The following is a 20,779-nucleotide window of genomic DNA, read 5'->3' as shown; positions in this document are numbered from 1 at the left end:
GGCAGATCAATCTCAGCAGAAGGTTAGATACGGAACCTGGGACCGCTTTCTGCCAGCGACGGGTGCGAAGCTTGACTCTCGATGGTGATTACCTGCACTGTAGCTACCTAGGTAGGTAGGCATCCTACCAAAAATGGAGCCTGTTGCAAACCAACGCCAACACCAACGCCAACGCACGCCATCTCTTTTTCTTTCCTCTCTTCCTGCCTGCGGTCAATCAATCACTGTATCTGTATCCGTCCTACTCTGTAGTCCATCAATTCACTCTCTACGTGCCCTGGCTTAGGGACTCTGTGGGACTTCTAGTGTATCCGGCCGGTGGCGTCCGGTGTCTCTGGCGCTGACTGGCGACACGCTTGGCCTCCCCACGCCATCCATCCCACCAACTGCTTGGGGTCCGTCGCGCCATCATTTCCATCTCGGGTCGTGTCGCCTTTAGCACGCCTTCAGCTCGCCCCCAAATTGGCTTCGAGGCACCCCTTCTGCCCGTCAATCAAGGTGCGCCACAAAGTCCCAAGTCTTGTCGCCTTGTCTCGCCATACCACGCAAGGGTCCAGCTACCCTGCCGCTGATTGAGAATTGAAAGGACAGGCTTGGCTGACTGGCGCCCTGCACCTATGCTTTTGCTCATGCGACGGACGGCCCGCTTCGTCCTTCCATCCTCTAGCCTTTTTTTGCCATCCATTCTCTGTTGCCTCCTCGGCCCCCCTCTCCTGGGATCGTCCAGCTACCTCGTTTTTTTTTTTAACTTTTGGACCGTGGCTTAGACTTCCTTACCCAGGGCACCCCTTTCACTCCTTCACTGTCTGCTCTTCGTCATCCGCTCCTTTGGGCTCATTTGGGCTGTTCTGTTCTTTTCCACTTGGATCATTTCTTCTCAAACTATCTCTTTCTTCCTTCTCACTACTGCGCAAATTGCCACGACTTCGACAACGACGACAACGACAACGACAACGACGACGATACGCAGCCCGAGCTATCGCTACGATCCGTTCATCACCCACACCTCATATCATTACCGCCCGAACGACAGGCCCAGCGACCGATTGATCAACTGCCTGACGACGTTATCCTTCCCAACCGTTCGAGTCCGGCCGCCGCGCCCGGCACCCTCTTCTCGTTACACAAGGCGCGCATGCTATCATGGGATTGAAGCAAAGACGGTATGCCGTTTGTTTAAATCCTTTAGTTTCCGCCAACATGTTATCCCGCCGCGCCCTTACTGTACTCGCCCTCGTCTCCGTCACTGCCGTCATCTTCCTCATCTCCTCGAGGAGACTCGGCGGTGACTGGGCCATCGAGGGCCCCAACTACCACCCTTTCAAGGCCCACGGCCCGCCCCCTCCTCCGGGGAGCTCTCCCAGCGCCGGCCCTGCTGGCAGCGGGCGCCCTCATCCGCCGCCGCCGACAAGCCACCAAGATGACGGCCTCGCCCAGCACAACGTGTCGAACCAAGATATCCCCTATCGTCCCCACGACCCCATCTGCGACACCTTCCCCGACACGAGCAACATCCTCGTTATCATGAAGACGGGCGCCACCGAATCCTTCGACAAGGTGCCCACCCAGCTCATGACTATGCTCAAGTGCCTGCCCGAGTACTTCATCTTCTCCGACCTCGACCAGACCATCGCAAACTACCACATCCGCGACAGCCTCGACGCCGTCCTTCCCGAGGCCATGGAAGGAAACAAGGACTTTGACCTCTACCTTCGCCAAAAGGCATGCCAGGCCGATCAGCAGAGCTGCAACAAGCTGGCCGAGAGCAAGGATGAGGGCTGGAATCTCGACAAGTACAAGAACGTCCACATCGCCGAGAAGACATATCGCATGCGTCCCAACTATGACTGGTACATCTACATTGATGCCGATACCTACGTTCTCTGGCCTACACTCGTCCAGTGGCTCAAGAACCTTAACCCCAAGAACAAGCACTACCTCGGCAGTGTCACCATGATCCGCAACTTCGTCTTCGGTCACGGCGGCAGTGGCTACATCGTCTCGCAGGCCGCCATGCATGACATGATTGCCAATCACCAGAACGTCGGCAACCAGTGGGACGTCCGCGCGAGCAAGGAGTGCTGCGGAGACTATATCTTTGCGCTGGCCATGAAGGACAACGCTGACGTAAACGTTCACAATGTGGTAAGTGGGCGACTTCTCACTTGTTGTTTTGTTCTCCTTTTCCCTTTGTTCATCTATTTCCTTTGTTCCGTTCAATGACATTGTCACTAAACACTCCGCAGTGGCCGACAATCAACGGCGAGAAACCCTTTACCCTTCCCTACGGCCCAACGCACTGGTGTCATCCCATTGTCACGATGCATCACATGAATGCTGAAGAGATCTCGACATTCTGGGAATACGAACACAAGCGCTACGCCGACCCCAATCTGCCACAGCCGCCTCCCGTTATGCGCATCAAGGACATCTACAACGAGTTCTTCAAGCCGCGCATGCAGCCCGAACGCGCCGACTGGGACAACCTTGCCGACGACCGATTCTATCTCGACGAATCTGCCAACAAGCACGAAGACTGGCAACTTGGCCGCACCAAGACAGAAGACCTCACCGCCGAGGAGAAGGTCGCCCACCTCTCCTTCGGCCAATGTCGCACGGCTTGCGAGGCTGACAGTGGCTGCTTCTCATTCCAGTACAAGGACGGCCTCTGTAGCTTCGCTTGGTCGTGGAAACTCGGTCATCCCGTCAAACGCCCATCCAAGGATGAGAAGCGCGTCATGTCGGGCTGGGCCGTCAAAAAGATCAATGCCTGGATCGAGAAGCAGGGCGAGTGCGGCCCCGTTAAGTGGCCCGATGTTTGAGGAGCTCGCGTGACTCTTCGACATCATCACAAGGTACCATGTTGAACGAACGAGCGAGCCAACGTGAGAGACTTCGACATGGAACGAAGAGCGCTGCCGCCGAGAGGGCTGCTGCAGGTACGACTGCCAGCCAACGCTTGAGACGTGACACATGTTACACGTAGGGCTGCATCCCATGTCTTGGTCCGCCAAGGGCTTGGACTTGAGAGTCTTGGACACATGGATGGGGGGGCCTTGCTTGGCCTTCGCATTGGATTTTCATTGGCTTTTGAAATCGGAAAACATCCTGAATCCTCCCACCAAAAGCGAGGTCGCCGGGCATTATACCGGGCCGGCATGTATCGAGCCACAAGCATCTGTGTATATTTTTCCTCCGTGTGTTTATGTGTGTACTACCTTACGAAACAGGTGAAGCAAGATGTTTGGAGACTGGCGTTTAGATTGGAAATACGTTCTCGGCCTTGATCTGGATATCTTTTTCTTGGCTGGTGGGATCGAGACGCCGGCTTCCAGTGCGTTTACGCGATAGACAGGTCACTGACTTAGTATCCTTGTTTTCTTTCGCCGCTGTACATACAAATTACGATTCATCGGTTCTAATTTCAGGCATTGTGACTTGCTTGTAATACATTCTGCGTGCTCAATTTGACTTTTGATGATTTGATCTGCGTCAAGGCCGGACATTCAAAGGTTTCAGATGCTGGCTACGGAGTTTCCGTCACATCCTTGACTCATGCCCACGGCACGTTTGCGGCCAGATTTGGGAAACCTCGGATAGCAGAAGCAGTAGGCGACGTCCCCACGGGTGGTCAGGCGTTGTGGACCACGGCCGGTGAGCTGCGACAATTCGCTCTTGCTCAAAAGGGATGATGGTGGAGATGCTGTTGTGTTTTTCGCAAGTCTCCCAAGTGAGGAGCAGCTATTCTACCTATCTCTCATCAAGGGGAGGAGGGCCAGTCTGCTTCCAAAATGCGGTATGGACGTCGCCTGCTCGGCATTCATCCCTGAAGAACTGGTCCAACAGACAAGGATGGATGATCATAACATCGTGAATTATTTATCTTTTGGTCTCCCCACGCCACTCCCTTACCCCGGTGACCCGGTCTATTTACTCATTAACTCCGCCCCGCCCCTAATGATGCCCACGACGGCCCCCGTCTGCACGGCTTCGCTGCCGCCGCCCGCCACCCGGTGCTCAATGTCAGCGAGCCCGTCCAGCCACTGAATCATGATCTCCGGCTTGACCTCCAACGTGGCAAGCTGCTCTGCGAGCGCCGTGATAATGTCCGCCAGCGCCAAACCCCGCGCCACCTTCAACGTGTTGATTGTCGTCAGGCAGGACGTGACGTCCGTTGTGCTGAGGAGGACGTCCAGGATCTCCCGGACAGCATCGGGCTGCGGGGCGGCAATGCAGTTGTATATCGTCTCGGTCGAGATCATTTCCCTCACAATGTCGCTTTCGGCTGTCTTGGGGGCGCCCTTTGCTTGGAGGGGTGTACCTGGGACGCGGGATTAGCAAGACTGGCATGCGAATTCAAGACGCGGACCACTCACTCGACGCATGGCATGCCTGGAGCACGTTGAGAGCCCTTCTCATGTCGCCCTTGCTGAGCTTCACAAGGGCGTCGGTCGCCTCGGGCAGAATCTTGACGTGCTCCTCCTCGACGACCTTGTCCACCAGCACCCTGATGTCCCGCTCTTTCAGCGGGCTGAAGCGAAAGCGCGTGCATCTAGACAGCAGGGCGGGCGAAAGCTTGTGCGAGTAGTTTGCAATGATGCAGAACCGCGTGTTGACAGTGTACTTCTCCATGATGCGGCGCAAGGCCATCTGCGCCGTGTTGGTCATGGCGTCGGCCTCGTCGAGGATGATGAGCTTGTACGACGCCATACTGCCACCGCCGCCCGATTTGGCCGAGGGGCCGAGGGTGAAGATTTGTTTCGTCGAGGCGAACGTCTTGATCTGCTCGCGCACGACGTCGATGCCGCGGTCGTCCGAGGCGTTGAGCTCGAGGACCATCTGCCGCATGTTTTCGGCACCGTAGATTCGTCGCGCGAGGGCGAGGATCGTCGATGTCTTGCCCGTTCCCGGAGGGCCGTAGAGGAGGAGGTGGGGGAGGCGGTTGGAGTCGACAAACTTGTTGATTGTCGCGAGGATGTCTTGGTGACCAGACACGTCGGCGAGGCTCACTGGTCGGTACTTTTCAACCCTGAAAGATCCTGTCAGCAAACCCCATGGTTCAACCGAGGGGCGTGGCAGACGCCGCAGCACACTCACCATGGCAGGCTGTCCTCCGCCTCGACGGGCAGGTTGGCAGCGCTGCGTTTGCCCTGCTTGGCATCGGAAGAAAAGGTGATGTCCTTGGACACGGGGACATCGACGTCCATCTCATCGTCGTAGTCGGACATGGTGATGTGTTCTAGCGCTGATTCTCGGGGTAGTTGGCGGTTCCGAGGGGTGGATAGTAGCAGGCGACCGTCACAGGCAGTGTGCCGGAAAATGGTCGTGATGGAGTTGCGCTGCACGACCAGACCAAGAAACCCTGGAAGACGCGTCGCAAACGCGTGGGAAATATTCGTTCACGTGACCACTTTAGCTCAGCCAATAGTCTGCATCACGTCACGACCCACTAATTAACTGCATCCCCGTTATGTAAGTATGCCTCTCCAACTCAGATCTTCAAACGTTCTTTCACAGTTAATGGTTCCTCCAGTAGTTCTTCATCAAACTCCGTCATGTTAGCATTCGACTCAGAGGTATATTAGCTTTGAACTTGGGTCTTTCAACAACTTTTCTCCTTTTTTTCCTCTTCTGTGTTTTTCTCTCCTGCAGTGGCAAAGATGGTACAAGTCATGGACCTGTTTGCGGCAACCCCTTTTTGCAACTACTAGTTACACTTTATTACATAATGTCTAGATATGTCCCTGTTAGGTATCTAGTCTGTTCTTTTACGTGGTTGCCTGCTTCCTGAAATTCTTCTCTTTCAATCTTGTAGACATTCCTCGGCCGTTTCCATATCGTTTAGGCGTGCGTGTTAGCAGCCCTTCTGTCCCCTTTTGCCTAGCCATTTCGCAATTTGTTCTCGCATCCCAGCAAACGCTTAACCCATCATATCTTTCAGGCCGGAAGAGCTGCCAGGAGGACTGTGTCACAGCTCTTCTACAGCTTATCCAACTCATCAGAGCATAACAGCTGATCGCTATCGTCACACTATATTAAGCTTTTCTCAAACGGAAGCAACCTACCCAATTGGAATTTAGCGGGGCTGAAATCTCAACGAACGACAAGTCTTTATGTCTCGTGTTTCTCGTATTACTGTCGGAAGAGGAGGAGAAGCAAGAAAACGGTTAGGGTAAAGATTGTGGCAAAGAACACCATAGATAGCAACGCTAGGGAGTAGCTATCCCTAATGATTTCCAGGGGTTTGCCAGTCATGTTACGAACATAAGATCTCTATGGCGCTATTTCTGCGTGCCAAGCTAGACATCCTCGTAATTCCACCACTTGTTCCTGGACCACCTTCTCCACTCCAAAGATGCACTTCTCAACATCAGGCGTTGGCATATTCTGCGCCGTCTGGGCACAGGGGCAGTTAGCGAGTGCTGTAGCCACGCAGTCTTACATACCCTTCAAGTTGATCAACAGCAGCACGATCGCCGAGATCACATCTCAACCGGGTAACCTTGATGGCCCAAAATTGAAGCCTGGCGTTAACGAAACGTCGTTCGACTGGTGAGACTGTGAAGCTGTTACTCCGAGATCGGTCGAAGCTGACGCGGCACAGGTGGTACTTTGATGTCGTCTCTACAACCTCAAAGAACGAGTCACTCACTATCGTCTTCTACAACTCTGGCCCCTCAAGCCTTGGCAACCCTGGTGGCCCTTTAAGCATCCAGGTCACGGGCGTGTTCGCCAACGGTACCGCGTTTGGGACCATTGCCGATGCGACCTGTGGGGCGACGATGAAGAACGACGAGGACGGCATCTCATCGGTCTGGAATGGCGCCGGTGCCTCATTTACGGGAACCAGCCTGGATCAACGCGGCGTTGAGTACACAGTCGCCATTGACAACCCGACCATTGGTATAAACGGCACACTCACCCTCAAATCAGTAAGAGACTCATGAATACGTCGTATTCACTTAGAACGTTAACACTGCTCAGGTGTCGCTTCCTCACTACCCCTGCGACCTCAATAAGCCCGGCGTGTCTCAGCAGATCATTCCTGATGTTTTTTGGTCTAACGCCGTCCCTGATGCTGTCGCAACTGCAGATTTCGCTATCGCAGGGTCTCCCCTCCGCTTCACGGGTAACGGTTACCATGACAAGAACTGGGCGGCCACAATCTTCAGCGACACGTTTAACACCTGGTACTGGGGCCATGCCCGACTGGGCCCTTACTCCCTCGTGTGGTTCGACGTCGTGACAAAAGACGGAAGGGAGCACTTTTCGTCATGGATCACCAAAGATGGAGAGCTTTTTACCCAGAGTTGCCAGCCAAATTCGGTCGTGGTGAGGCCGTGGGGACAAAACAGCGAGTTTCCCCCAACGCCCAAGATGCCTGCACCGTCGGGCTACATGATCCAATACGACCTCGGCGGGGGAAAGGCGTTCGTTGCCAACTTTACCAGCGAGAACATTCAGCTGTCGACTAATACTTATAAGAGGATGACTGGGCCGATTGTCGGCGGCGTCGAAGGACACGAGCAGTACAGCGGCCGGTCGCTCTGCGAGCAGTTTCAATACCAGTAGTTAAGAACCGCCCTGAATAACACAAGGTGTCAATAAGATTAATTTATAACGGGGTTTTGATATTAGAAACCTAGCATACGGTTCCTACTGTTTAGAATCCGTCAGATGCCGGGCTCCAACAGGCCACCGCAGTAGTGTTCCTGGAGTACCTATCAAGTATTGACTGATGGGTCGTCACAAAGTATTCACATTTTAACATTTGCGTCCCGGTATTTATCGGATGAGGCCCAGAAAGGTCTGTTCCCATTACATTTCGCTTGTTTCGCTTCGATGCTACGCTCCGTTCTGCTTTCTCAACTCAACGTTTCAAATCTATGCTTCTCATGGTCCCTTTCTCCTTGCCGTTCGATCGCCAATACTGCTGGTACTGCGCATCATAGACCTTCGAGTTGTCGAATTGCGAGTACATTGAGGGCTTTCCGGATTGCCTCGCCGCGTAATCTCCTCCGCCCATTTCTTGGTACATGGCGGTGATGTCCGGGTACCCGGACGACTCTCTGGGGGTACGCGGCGGCGGCTTGATGGCGTCGATGAGCGTCTGTCTTCTGGTGATTCTCTTCGGCCTCTCCGGCAATGTTGCTTCTTCGACTTTAACTTCTGTTTCACCCATTTTCTCCGTTTCCTTTGGGTTCTCGTCTTTCTTAGTGGCGAAGAAAATAGTGAACACCATCTCCATGTCTTCCGGCCCCTTCCTCTCGCGCATGATCTGATGCGGCACCTCCAAGCCGCCAATCAGCCGTTCAATCTCCTCGACGGTATAGTCGCTTTTCTTCTCGTCGCCAGAGTAGTCTCCAGGTCCGCTCGAGCCGTTCGGGACGTGAAAACGCAGGTCGACTCTCATTATGGCGTAGAGACCAACGACCACGAGCTCAAACGCGAACCCGGTCGTATAAAACACCGCCTTACTGAAGACGACACTTGTAGTTCCCGGCGGCTCCTTATTGAAGAGGGCAAACAGACGGATTGACTGTCCCGTAATTAAGAGAACGGATCCAAAGTAGAGCAGCGCGACCTTGACTCTCTGCGAGCCGCTGCCAAACCTCTCCGGCTTCGGCCCTGGCACCGAGAGACATCCACTGACGACAACGATGGGGAAGATAGCGAGCCACGTGTTCCACGAACTTCCAAACTTCAACAGGTCGTCCGCCAGCTCGAGACGGTCCACATTTCCCGCACTGAAGAAGCTTACTATCGTCGAAGTCATGTTCAAGATGACGAATACTGGGACCGTGATGAGAAGAATGAAGGTGAGCTGGCCGAAAGCTGTGCACCATCCCGCCTTGGGATGGATCGAGCGGACCAAGCGCTGAGCAAAGAAGATGTTGACTGCAAACAACAAGGAGGCACTAGAAGCTGTTAGTTGGCCTGCTTCCATGATAACAACTCTCTCGATCTCAGAGACTTACCCGCCGTTCTCGGTGAGCAACGCCATGAGGACCACACCTCGCGTCGTCACAAGCGACCACGTTATCCGAAAAATGCATGTTACAGTCCGAATCATGCAGAAGTCGAAAACGATATCCGAAATGAGGAACTTGTGACCTCGCTTTGCGTTCCGCCTGTAAATGGTAATATGGACGTACGCTCCAAGCATGAACAGCAGCATGAACATGAAGGTGATGGGCAAATCAACGGTTTTGTTTGGCACACCACCAGGGAACGCGCCGTTGATCGGGTCAGGAGGTCCCATCGACGGACCGCGTGATTGACCTCCTGCTGGGTCAATCTGAGCCTGTGGATTGGGGTTCAGACTTGATGAGCCACCACTCCCAGGGTTCGGAGAATTCATGATAGGTGCGAGGTCCGGAGGCGGTGGCGGAGGTGCTGAGGAGGACGAGATTAAGGTTGTGGTTGCTGGGGTTACGAGTACTTGGGGGGCCGAAGGTGGCGGCGAAGAAGATGAAGAAGCGGCTATGGGTGATAATCCTACTGAGGGAGTCGGATTTGCAACAGTGGCCGCATCAGGTCGTTGGCTCTGAACTACTGCAGGAGGCGGATGAGGTCCTGCTTGCTTCGGCTTTGATGGTGGGGGAGGACGAAAAGGAGGAAGAAGAGGAGGAGGCGGCTGTACTGTTCTTGTGACGGTGATATATTGTGGCGCAACAGTCTTCACTTGCGTGTAGACGACGTAGTTGGTTTCGACGACGACTTTCGGGGGTTGTAGTTGTGCAACCGACTCCAGAGTACCATTCAGACTATTAGTTTTGGCTGTTTTTGAACTGTGATAAGCCAAGGTGGCCACAGCTAGCGTGGCTAATGGCCTGGGTATCGACGACGAAGTCGACTTGAGACTTGTTGCTGCCCTCGGGGCCGATACCGCCACCTGTGCCAGTGGTAATGCCGGCGGTGTCGAAGCCTTGACTGTTGCTCTTACGTCTCGGGCGATGATGAAGTCGGGAACAGCAAGAGTAACAGCGGCAGACAGTAGCACAATGAAGCCGGCCATGACCGCTTATAGCAGTGAGGCGCGCTACCTCTTTCGTCGATTTGCCGGCCGGGTCAGGGGTGTGAAAGGGGCCGTAGCCTGGGCTATGGAGACACGTCCGGAGTTGCGGGTTTGAAATGATAGAAAGAGGAAAGTGGATAATGGAAACAAGCAAATGTGGGCAGAGAGTGTCAGATGAAGCGTTACGTATGCGAGCTCGTGTACGGATTCGAGTCAATGATCGGTGTGAACCGGATCCCCGACTGCATTGCGGCTCCTGTAGTGTGCAGGGTACGTGTGTGCGTGTAAAGGAGATGAGCGGGTCGCTCGGGTTGGTTTAATACACAAGATAGTAGGCCGCCTGCTCGAGATGATGCTGGTATGAGAGAGGTTGTAAGATCCCGGACCGTATGAGGGTAACGATGGGTATGCCGCATACGGAAATGGGCGGAAAGCATGCAGACCAAGGCGGACTCAGATGCCGCCCGCTGACTGTAAGATGCCCCAGTAGTTGGATGCTGGGTAAGTCTGGCTATAGTCGGGTTGAGACGCGTTGTCCGGGGTGTATTCGATCGTCGAAAGCCGGGTTTGAGCTCGGTTTCGTTATGCAAAGTTGATCCGTTCAACAACGATCACTTTTATCTCGTTTTCTTGCGCGCGAGAGAAGAAACAGGAAACCGAGATGGCAGATGATAGAAGGACCCATCGGGACCCTTATGAGTATCACATTCGCCGCATCCCATCATCTTGTCCTTACACCCCATCCTCATTTTTCCTCTTCGAATCCCCTTCCCTTGGCTCTTTGCCGGGACACAATGAACATGGTTCGTTGCGAAGTGGGACGGTCCAGGAGTCACAGACCACGGGCCGGTATTAGGTTAGCGTAGATATTTGTTCCTGACTTTTCGCCCAGTTACTCTCTGGGGCAGGTGGTAGGAGGAAGCTGAGTGTCTAATCGTTTCGGGTGCCGTTGGGGAATAACGAACCATTGCCTTTCTGGGACGCTACCACGGATTCGCATGGGAAAAGGGTTGCCTCTCCCAGAGGGCTAACCGATTTACGAGGATCGGGTCTTTCGTCCCGTATTACCACAAGTATCTTTCCTGTCTTTCCTGTCATTGACCATCATTTTTTTTTTATCACTTGAATGCGTCTAGCCTTTCGGGAACGTCTGTTCGCGTGCCCACCAACGCACTCACTTCCCACGGCGGCTCGTTGTGACCCCTCCCGAAGAGCCTGTCAGCCAGATAGGGCAACTTGCTGTCAGGTATGTGTCTTCCGTTACCCGTCTCATCATCAGCTTACCATTTCGTGATGGGGCCTTGCGAATCCGACCGCTTTCTGTGGCTAAGCTTTTGTCATGGGCGTTGCGTGCCAGTTGTCGAGCCGTCCCCTCGTGCGCGGTTCTTCTTGATACTCGCTGTTCCGGGAATTGACAGGACGTGGCACAAGTCTGCCCATTTGTGCCCGATCTGCACACCATAGCATCTCGCAATATAATGAGCTTCTAACTACGCGGGGTCTTCGAACATAAAAGCATGCTGCAAATACTCTTCGACCTCTGGGAGGAGCCGGGTAGAAAATGTAAGCTTGGCCTCTACCATGAAGAGATTAAGCATGGCCCATTTCTCAGTAACAATGCAATTTATCGCGTCTCTTGAAGCTGGTGTGGGTATCGCAGGTGCTTTGTTTTGTCCATGTCGGGGAATGCGAGGGGGGTTGCATGAGGTGTGTGTGTGATGGATGTTGACAAGCGCACCGGGCTTGCCCACACTGAACAGTCCGCTTCGACGGGAATCCCTGAAATCAATGGCAGCCGTATACATCGTACCTGTAGAGACGGGGGCTAAGAACCAGAGAGCCCATCGGCAAGGTCGGGGAGCCTCGCAACTAAAGGGGAACGGGATCGGGATTCGACAACCCTATCCACGGGCCGGCAGGATGCAGCGCTATGCTTGCGTCGATCTGCAAGGAACGGCATCAAGCTTAAATCCCGTTGAATGTACAGTACACCAAGACCTCACGGTGGCCATAGCATTGTTTGCGGGGACGGACCGTGGGAGGCAGTGGCTCAGCTCGGGTGATTTGATCGTCCATGTACATCTAAGCCAGCCTCGTGACCGCTACCTGTCTATCCCGTACATACCGACATAGCTCAACGTTGCCAGCATGATGAATGGCGAGCGGGATTCGGAATTGACTGCTGGCATCTCCATTCGAGCACCTGTCAGCCTTTCTGGCAAGTCCGCAATAGGGACCGCAGGGCGATCTCGGGAGAGTGGGAGCGACCGGACGTGAGGTAATAAAGTTAGAGTCTGTCTTTGATACGTTTCCCCAAGCTGTAATGAGGAACGGGAGAGAAACTTTGTCCTTGTCCGTCTTGCTCGGGTCAAGGACTAACCTAGTCCGCAGCCTCTTTTTCCGCTCGGCACTTGCAAGACTTCCGCTGGGTGGTTACATTCGCCGAAACAGACAAGACAGCACGATGTCTGACTCCAATTTTCCCGTCCACTTGACTCCCGATTGCATGCCCGCGTGTTCTTTAATTCCGATGGCGAAGACGGACGAGCCCCTCAATTCCTATAGCCCGAGGTGCATTTCTATCACTCTAGCGGTCTTTTCGAAAATGCCCAAACACTGTCAGATAGATCATCGCCAGAGTCTTCAAGGTTCAGCCTTGATATTTAGTGTTCGTTGCTTTCTTGAAGCGCTTGTGAGATGAAGATGTGCCGTGCTCCTGGTTTATGTCATCGGTCTCGCAAGTGTAGTTGCAAACCGCGACCCGTAGGTCAACAACGGCCTGATTTTTCACGGAAAGGACCGTCGGGAGAGCAGTTTGGGTTGTGTGGAGGGAAGTCACAGGGCAAGCTACCTGCTTATGTGGCAGTCATCTTCCAACTCCAAGCGCCAGACGTCTTTGAGTTCGTATCTGGTAAGTGGCGGGGACGCGTCGTCGTAGCTTCATGGGACCACAAATCGAGCCAATGGAAGGTTTTTGTCAAGTCAGTGCGAGACCTCGCGGTGGCGGCACAAATTAGTCTTTCGGTCGTTTTTGATTGCTTATCCCATCTGCTGTGAGTAAGTTCGGCAACAGCCAGTGACATTTGGGACGATTCTTGTCTGGATCCGAGATGTCAAGCACACCCCCATCCTCAGGCGTTTTGCCGGAATTTCGGCTTCTCTCCAGGGTCCATATTGACCGCTAAGGAAGGGAAAGGAGATCAAAAGAGCCCCGAAGCCGAGACACACGTGGTGTTTGCCACTCCATGTCAGAGAGAGAGAAAGCCGCGGCTGCGGGTGAACATGTCAGGCCAGGTCCGTTTCATCGGACGCCTCTTGTAAGTAAAGTCATCCAGCAGGACCGAAGCCCATCCCGGATTGCGCGACAGGGGGATACACACTCTCTCTTGCCCCTCCAAGAAACAATCCGAGTTATCCGAGAAAAGGGTCAAGTGCCAGGGTAGTGTCAGTCCAGGGAACAACATCTTGGACCAACGAGGCAGCACAAATGCGGCGTCTTGGTTGACGGCGGCAGACACAAGACATCAGCAGGGAGCGGGATAAACGCATATGCGGGACCTGAAATAGAACAGCACTCTAAATATCCAGGCTATCCCTGCAAAGACCTCGCCCTGTCGATCCCTCTGTCGGCGATCAAGTGGGAGCTGTTGCTCTGTGAGCCGCCTACCGACACGGTGACAGTCCGCCGACACAGCCATCGGCAGCTCAAACCGGCAGGCTTCCAGAATGCCGCATAGGATACGAACGGCGCCAAGCCCATTACGGTGCTCTCATGCGTCCAAATGATAGGTGACTGGGTTTCAGAAACGCCAGTTGTCTTTCGCATCGAATTCCGGTTTCAACGCTCTGCAGTTGCAACCCTGCAAACTCGCACCATCGCTCAGGCGCAGCCGTTTCGTCTGATGTCGGTCTCGCGCATCTTGACAACAACAATTCGCACTCGCTCAAGCCGATGACGGGGAGGGATGTCGAGTCCTTTCCTGTCACGTCTGTCTGTTCCTTCACTGACAGGTCCAGCCCAGAGGTTTGACTGTCGGGTCTGCCGACGGGGCCGACGGAAGTCGTGCAATAGGCCGCCGTCCACTGCTCGATCAACTTTACCTTTTCCTCCCCATCTGCCACGCGGTTCCTGACTCGCCAACGTCATCTCTTTCTTCCTTTCCCCCCTTCGCTTTCTTTCGTATCGGCTGATGGTCTTGTGCCCAGAAGCCGGTAGATATCACTAAACCAAACGGGGCGGGTTTTGGAGTTGAAACAAGTCTTCAGCCATCCTGCAGCATCTCCCATCCTCTGCGCGAACAGCTTAGCCGCGTTTCCCTCCAATGTTCATCAACAGACGTCCGGCCAGCCGCCTTTGACACCCCTTCCGGTTCTTTCTGCCCACTTTCCCTTTCATAACTTGTAGATGAGGCACGTCCGTCTCCCTCATTCCTCCTCGAATTTCCTACTTTGATGCGAGGGGGGGGATTCTCCCACATGATACAAACCCATCGCAACTTGAACAGTCCACTGGCCCTGGGCCGCTCGTAGAAACGCAGCTTTGAGGAACAGAGTATTGCCCCTTCATCACACTTTTTCCTTTCTTCTTTTCTCTTCTTTTTCCATTGGATTTTTTTGGCTTCCGAGATGGTCAACACGGGGCACCCGAGCAGAGCCTGCAAGCTGTGCCGTGCGAGGAGGATCAAGTGTGACGAAACCAAGCCGTTCTGTCTTAAGTGCGCCAAGTCGAAAAGAGTCTGCCCAGGGTACCGGGACGCTTTCGAGATCAACCTACGGGATGAGACGCAGTCAACCATCCGCAAGGCCAAGTCGGCCGCTCTGCGCAAGGCCATTAGGGAAGGGCGCGCGGCGGAGCAGGATGAAGAAGGCGAAGGCCATACTCAGGCCAAGGTGATGGAATGGACTCCGCCGGCGGCACCACCTCCTCGACAGCAACGGGTCAACATCATACCCGTGACGAGTGATGACGATTGGCTGGACAGATACTCGAACTCGTCGTCATCGGAAGTTTCGCCTTCAATGTCTTATGCTTCGTCGCTGTCGTACATCAGCAACCAAGCGCCCGACACGTTCGTGTCATTCAAAGACATCGAGGGGGGCACATACGGGATGCCGCACACGTTGCAGACGCCCCTCGACCAGCAAGCCACTTGCTACTTCCTCGCCAACTATGTCCTTGCCCCGCCGACAGGCGTCGGACGGGGAATCCTTACCTTTGTCCTCCCGCTGTTGAACATGCCGAGCTACCAAGCCTCTCCGCTGCAGTCGGCCTTTTCTGCCGTGTCGATGGCCGCGCTGGCGGGTAGACCGCACTCGCGACGGCTGTCCTCGATGGCCAACTTACACTATAGCAAGGCTCTCGAAGATCTGACGCGAGCCATGCAGGACAGGATCGCCGTCCGACAGGACACGACACTTGCCTCGGCGATTCTCCTGGCCTTTTACGAAGGGCTGGTGTCGGACGACGTCGAGATGTCCGGCTTCAAGAAGCACATCTCCGGAGCGACGGCCATTGTGAAGCTGCGAGGGCCTCAGCAAACACAATCCGGTGTGGGTTTGAGCATGTTCGAATTCGTGAGAGCGACATCGGTACGTGTGTCCTTTCAGTCCTGGTCAGGGCCAGAACAGAATGAACTAATATAATGCGAGGCAGATTCGGCAATACACATTCGTCTCCAACATTTCCACCGAAGACTTGACCTGGTGGGCACGGCAGGCGGTTTGCGACACCGTCGGCCATCAGGCTCTGGTGCTGAACCTCCAGACGACGCTTATCCGGGCAGAGGCCGACAGTCTGCTCAAGGGGGCGCGGACGACTGACAAGATCGACAAGGCCCTGATGCTGTTGCAGAGGGCTCGGAACATGGACGACGAGCTCGGCGTGTGGTTCAACCGATGCCCGCCGGCCTGGAGAAAGGTCGTCTCGGGATCCGCCGCCGACGTGCCGGACGACAAGCTTGCTCTCGTCTCGGCGTTCCCGGGACCGATCTATGACTATCCGAACGTGTGGGCGGCGGGGAAGCACATCAACACTCACGTGTCGCGTCTGCTGCTCAACCAGGTGATCGTCCGTTGCATCGCTTGGGTCTGCGCGCCGAGCGACCACACCCTCACCAAGGAGTACATCGACGCCAATGCAATCGGCACGGAGCAGGTGGCAGACATCATATCAAGCACGCCCTACTTCTTCGGTTGGACCGGGGACGCACTCAGCACGCCCTACTTCCCTTGCGGGACATCCGAGATGCCCAAAGGGCTGGCTGGTGTGTCCTGTATGTGGCCTCTGCTTGCCACTGGGTCTAGTCGGTTCGCGACCAAGAAGCAGCGAATCTACATCAAAGCCCGGCTAGCAAGAATTGCTGAGGAAATGGGCATTCGCCAAGCTGACGTCTTTTCAAAAGTAAGTCGTACACACCTGGAAACATGAAGCCACGCAAGCGACTAACATGCTAAAGCAAATCATGTTGCAATCGCCGGAACCAGACCCAGCAAACAGTTACTGCCCAGACACTTATCTCCATCTACGTAAATAGTTCAGGCGTTGGAAGCTATACCCCCCCACCCCCCCTTCCTTCTTTGTGATCGAATAGCATCGCCCTGAAACCTGGGTGTAGACTGCTTTGGCGTAATGTGCATGACAACCATCTCTTGCGATGAGAGCGTTGTCAAAAAAAACGACCACCGACGAAGCAGCAGTGATAAACCGTCGCGGGAGTTTGAGACCTGAATGCTGCCGTAGATGAACTAGTAGTTTCCATTTCCAAAGTCGTCTTTTGAGTAGCCCGTTTCATCAATTCCATTAACCAACCAAGGTGCTGAATCCACTCCGGCCATTGTTCGGAATCACCAGTGCCGGCCAATGCTGACTCCGAAGCTGTAAAGCTAAGAACTAGGGCCTTGTTATCGTGAAACCTAGGTCACCAAAGATGACTACCCTTCGCTTGATCTCAAGCGAAGCGGGTCGCCAGGGGACTGATAGATATGCATATAGAACCCTGAGAGCGTCACAACATATCCAAAAAGTCGACAAGTGATTGTTCAGGCCGAAGCGTTTTCGGTGGCCAGAGAAGCGCAACCTGATGTTTGTAATGCTCGGGATAACCCGTCGTTGCGGCAGGAATGAGGAGCGTCAATGTTTTTTAGATCTCATGCTAGGAATGTCTTCATTTTGGCGGCGTGAACAACTCAAGTCGGGCAACAATTTCGGTGATATCGGGGAATACAAGCTGAAAGAGCGGAGAAAACGAGAGGTGAAAGAGAGTGGCAGCCATAGACAAGCTCGTACCTCCATGCGTCGAGATGCAACCTCGTTGCAGGCATCATAATGAAAATGAGAGGGCGGCGTAGAGAAGACCCACCCCAGGCCTGCCCTCTCTGGTTTCTGCCCATTTCACAAAAGCAAGACACTGTCTCGGCGATTGATTGTTGTAGTGGCCCTTTGGGTCGGTTCAGTCGTGACACTTTCGGACAAGAGCTAATGGAGGCAACATTGTCAAGTGTCGGCTCTGATCAAGACACATGATGTACACAAGAGCCCGACCGATCGACCAGGACAGATGCAGGGTGGGATTGGGGACGCAGGCTGCAGTGGCATGTAGAAAAAGAAACCACTCGGGCTTGGCGTCCGGTAATGGTACTACCCGCTCTTTGTTGGTGATGATGTGAGCGGCCCAGAGGTTGGTCATGTTGGATTCCTGGCATGTCGAGCCGCCGGCGGTCGTCAGGCCCGACAGCGAGTAGCGGCGTCGACGTAAGGCGAAGTGGAGAACGTCTTCTGCCTGGACATGGACGAGACCCAACAGGTCGACGCGATGACAGACGCGGGAAAGCTCGCCTGCCTGAAGTTACCAGTTGGTTAATGATGGAGAGTCAGCATACATGATTCCGAGATTCAGGTGAAATTTGTTTGTGGTAAGCAATAATATCACCATGCGGTCTTGATCGGTCAATTAAAAAATCTACCAAATCTTCCCTGCAAATGCCAAACGACGCTCATCAATTGTTTGAAATGCCGAATCCTGCTGCTAGGTCAGGCCCTTTCCCCCCCGAGGGGAACCTGATCATAGCCGTCGCCGAATTTCCTATGCCTCGTCTATTCCGTAAGAACCCATCGTAACTCTCGTCGCTGATGTACCGCAACTCCAGTATCTCGACATAAAAACGGAGAGCCATCCATCCATGTTCCCATGCTGTTGGTCGTGACCGCATCCGTGCTGGGTCGCGCCAGGAGAATAACAGAAAAAGAGAAAAAGAAAGAAGAGCATTTTCCTCTCTTCAAAACGCCTCATGGCTTCGTCATGCAATGATCAGGGGCCATGCACCCCATCAGACGACCACGCCCACCTGCCCGCTTTCCTCGTCAACTAAACATCTTCGTTTCCCACTGAGAGGCATACCGTCGGGGGCCTCTTCCTCGAAGCTGCCATTCAACACTTCGGCAAGGGCCTCGCGATCCCTTCGTCGCTTGAGCTTGTCGGAATTCCGCTCCGCTTCCTCCTCCCACGTCTCAATATTGTCCTCGTCGAAATGTCCTACCACCTCCTTACCGAGCGCCTTGCCGAGCCTCTCCTTGAGGCCAAGGATAGGCCACACCGGCACCCTTGTGTACTCGATGCGCATACCGCCGTCGCACGCCAATCTCTCGACCTTGTCGGCAGCCGTCTCCCTGGCTATCGTGCCAAGGTTCTTGGTAGGCTCGTGAAACTTGCGGAGGAGTTCTGCAGTGACCGTGCCCTTGTAGACGATGAAGTCGGATGTCTCGTTGTCGTTTGTGAGAAGCTCCACCGTCACATCGTGGAATACTGGCTCCCCTAGCCCAGTGGGCATAGGCCGCGATGGAATCCACTTGTTTGCCGAGGGCAGTGGCTCGCCGTAGAAGCGTCTCTGGGCCATTGCCAGCATAATACCCACAAGGAGCGGGTCATGGTTGGGGTTGGCCGGCACAAACGTCTTGGAACGCAGCTGCTGCAGACGCTCGACAGGCCCGTTGTACGCTCTGTTGGGACCCGGAATGACGCGGTACATGTTCTTGCGAGTAGCGGCAATCTGCAGCTTGCCAATATAGGCCAGAACTGGCTGGGTATATGTCGACTGCTGGCTGCTACCGTTGCTCGCGCTAACATTGGCACCCGATGGTACAATGTTGAAGGACTCTGCCGGGCGTGTCGAGGCCGACTCAAACGAGGCAATGGAGCCGCTACGGGACGGCATCGCATCCCACGCAACCTGCACGCGACATGTTTCGCGATAGACGAGACCGCCGAAGTAGAGGTGCATGTCAAACTGTGTGCGCGCACGCGATAGCTTGCCGGGGTAGAGGGTAGACATGATGGTGCGTATCGAGTTGGTGTAGAAACTTCTCGTCGAGCCCGGCGCCAGCATTGCGGTAAGCTCACGACTGAGCGTCGTCGCGGCAGCCGATGGCTTCATGTGGCATTTCGAAGGGGAGACGGGGGCGCCCCGTGGCGAAGGAGGAGGGACGGGAGTATCGCAAGGAGGAAGCTCAATGAACCTGGCATTGAGGAGGCGGATGTGTAGGTCGGTCCAGCAAATGGGGCGAACAAATAGCGACAGACCAGCATGTTCGTACAACAAGTCGTAGAGGGAGCCCTCGTCGGGACGATATATGCGGCGTCTTCGCATGCGCTTCGTGGGCGATGGTATCGCAGGGGCCGGACTTGACGTTGGAGGTGTCGCGTGAATGGATTCAGGCGACGACATTGGCGATGCCGTCGGCGCGGTCGGTGCGCTACTGGGGAGGTCCATCTCTGCTTTGATGGTGATTGGGTTGGCAGAGTGGTCGAAAAGTCGAGAGTGTGAGGCAGTTGTTTGCTAAAAAAACGCTGCTATCGGATACTGATCTACGCGACTGTCAACATGATACGAAAATCAAAGCATTTAAAAATGGAATGTTAGGTTTTCGTCGGTAACAAGGGATGGAACAAAACAATGAGCGACAACAGAAGCGGTGCTTGGGTCTTACACTAAAATCAGCACCGAGGTGTGGCGCTCTCTCCCTTTCTCTCCTTTTTCTAGTACACTAGGCGAGGTAGAAGGAGGAGGGAGGGGCGGCCTTTGCGTCGTGGATCTCTTGAGGTTGGGGGATGCCGACGCGACGGGGCGGAATTTAGGAGCGGTGGGAGGCAGCGGCCAGCAGTCGGCGCAATTATGTGCACGACGCGGTGTTGAGGGGAGAGAAAAGAGGAGCCGGATCCGCAAGGATCGGAGAATACCTGTTATCCTCTGTGCAGAATGGTGGGCGTGGTAAGATGGAAGAGTGGCGCTCCTGATCCGTTCGGTTTTCTGTTGAGATCGACGGCGCTTTAGAGCTTAAGCGTCGCGTTGTGGGATGGGGAAGGAGTAGGGGAAAAAAGAAAGAATGATTAGGATGTTGGTCCCGGAGGAGTCAAGACGTGGCAGTAGTGTTTGTGACTGTGACTAAATGCGGGAGCGTGTGTGAGGGAGACCACACAGGGAGATCCGGGAAGGAAAGATGGGAAGTGGGAGTCTGGCAGTGACTGAAACGTGGGATGTGCGAGTCAAATAATAAGAATCATCGAGTTTTTCCCCCCCTTCCACTCTTGGTTGCGCTGTCACTGCCAACTAGGTGTTCCGTGGTCCGTCTATGTGTGTGTGTGTGTGTGTGTGGTCACTGGTGTGGGCGGCAAAAACTGGGCAGGAGCGACCGTCACGGTGTTCCATCTGGTTGCGGTGCTTTGTCCACCAGTCGAAGCTCCCGACTTATCACCATCTTCCCAGGGG

The 20,779-nt window shown here is 54.4% G+C and overlaps 8 protein-coding genes across 8 annotated transcripts; 4 read left to right on the top strand and 4 right to left on the bottom strand.

The window, feature by feature from the left end:
* Positions 1 to 1,143: 1,143 nt before the first annotated feature.
* On the top strand, positions 1,144 to 2,822 carry CH63R_11006 (Glycosyltransferase family 31; the record flags this gene model as incomplete). Its single annotated transcript, XM_018305980.1, has 2 exons — positions 1,144 to 2,145; positions 2,247 to 2,822. The coding sequence occupies 2 exons, from the start codon at positions 1,144 to 1,146 to the stop codon at positions 2,820 to 2,822; spliced, it is 1,578 nt and encodes a 525-aa protein (XP_018155404.1).
* A 1,104-nt stretch (positions 2,823 to 3,926) lies between these two features.
* On the bottom strand, positions 3,927 to 5,228 carry CH63R_11005 (Replication factor C; the record flags this gene model as incomplete). Its single annotated transcript, XM_018305979.1, has 3 exons — positions 3,927 to 4,321; positions 4,377 to 5,029; positions 5,098 to 5,228. 3 exons carry the CDS (start codon positions 5,226 to 5,228, stop codon positions 3,927 to 3,929), a joined length of 1,179 nt encoding a protein of 392 aa, XP_018155403.1.
* Positions 5,229 to 6,355: 1,127 nt separating this feature from the next.
* Positions 6,356 to 7,572, top strand: CH63R_11004 (Hydroxyneurosporene synthase; the record flags this gene model as incomplete). Its single annotated transcript, XM_018305978.1, has 3 exons — positions 6,356 to 6,552; positions 6,605 to 6,932; positions 6,985 to 7,572. The coding sequence occupies 3 exons, from the start codon at positions 6,356 to 6,358 to the stop codon at positions 7,570 to 7,572; spliced, it is 1,113 nt and encodes a 370-aa protein (XP_018155402.1).
* Positions 7,573 to 7,870: 298 nt separating this feature from the next.
* On the bottom strand, positions 7,871 to 9,262 carry CH63R_11003 (uncharacterized protein; the record flags this gene model as incomplete). Its single annotated transcript, XM_018305977.1, has 2 exons — positions 7,871 to 8,918; positions 8,979 to 9,262. The coding sequence occupies 2 exons, from the start codon at positions 9,260 to 9,262 to the stop codon at positions 7,871 to 7,873; spliced, it is 1,332 nt and encodes a 443-aa protein (XP_018155401.1).
* Positions 9,263 to 9,471: 209 nt separating this feature from the next.
* CH63R_11002 (uncharacterized protein) lies at positions 9,472 to 9,654 on the top strand (the record flags this gene model as incomplete). The annotated part of the gene is made up of 1 exon (XM_018305976.1): positions 9,472 to 9,654. The coding sequence occupies one exon, from the start codon at positions 9,472 to 9,474 to the stop codon at positions 9,652 to 9,654; it is 183 nt and encodes a 60-aa protein (XP_018155400.1).
* A 116-nt stretch (positions 9,655 to 9,770) lies between these two features.
* CH63R_11001 (uncharacterized protein) lies at positions 9,771 to 10,018 on the bottom strand (the record flags this gene model as incomplete). The annotated part of the gene is given in 2 exon segments (XM_018305975.1): positions 9,771 to 9,941; positions 9,947 to 10,018. Coding segments are annotated over 2 exon segments (243 nt in total).
* Positions 10,019 to 14,644: 4,626 nt separating this feature from the next.
* CH63R_11000 (Negative acting factor) lies at positions 14,645 to 16,551 on the top strand (the record flags this gene model as incomplete). Its single annotated transcript, XM_018305974.1, has 3 exons — positions 14,645 to 15,607; positions 15,672 to 16,418; positions 16,474 to 16,551. 3 exons carry the CDS (start codon positions 14,645 to 14,647, stop codon positions 16,549 to 16,551), a joined length of 1,788 nt encoding a protein of 595 aa, XP_018155398.1.
* Positions 16,552 to 18,343: 1,792 nt separating this feature from the next.
* CH63R_10999 (uncharacterized protein) lies at positions 18,344 to 19,783 on the bottom strand (the record flags this gene model as incomplete). Its single annotated transcript, XM_018305973.1, has 1 exon — positions 18,344 to 19,783. The coding sequence occupies one exon, from the start codon at positions 19,781 to 19,783 to the stop codon at positions 18,344 to 18,346; it is 1,440 nt and encodes a 479-aa protein (XP_018155397.1).
* Positions 19,784 to 20,779: the final 996 nt, after the last annotated feature.

The sequence above is a fragment of the Colletotrichum higginsianum genome (assembly GCF_001672515.1).
Source record: "Colletotrichum higginsianum IMI 349063 chromosome 7 map unlocalized unitig_7, whole genome shotgun sequence".
NCBI lineage: Eukaryota > Fungi > Ascomycota > Sordariomycetes > Glomerellales > Glomerellaceae > Colletotrichum > Colletotrichum higginsianum.
The sequence above is the reverse complement of the archived record's forward strand: the minus strand, read 5'-3'. Positions and strand labels throughout refer to the sequence as shown.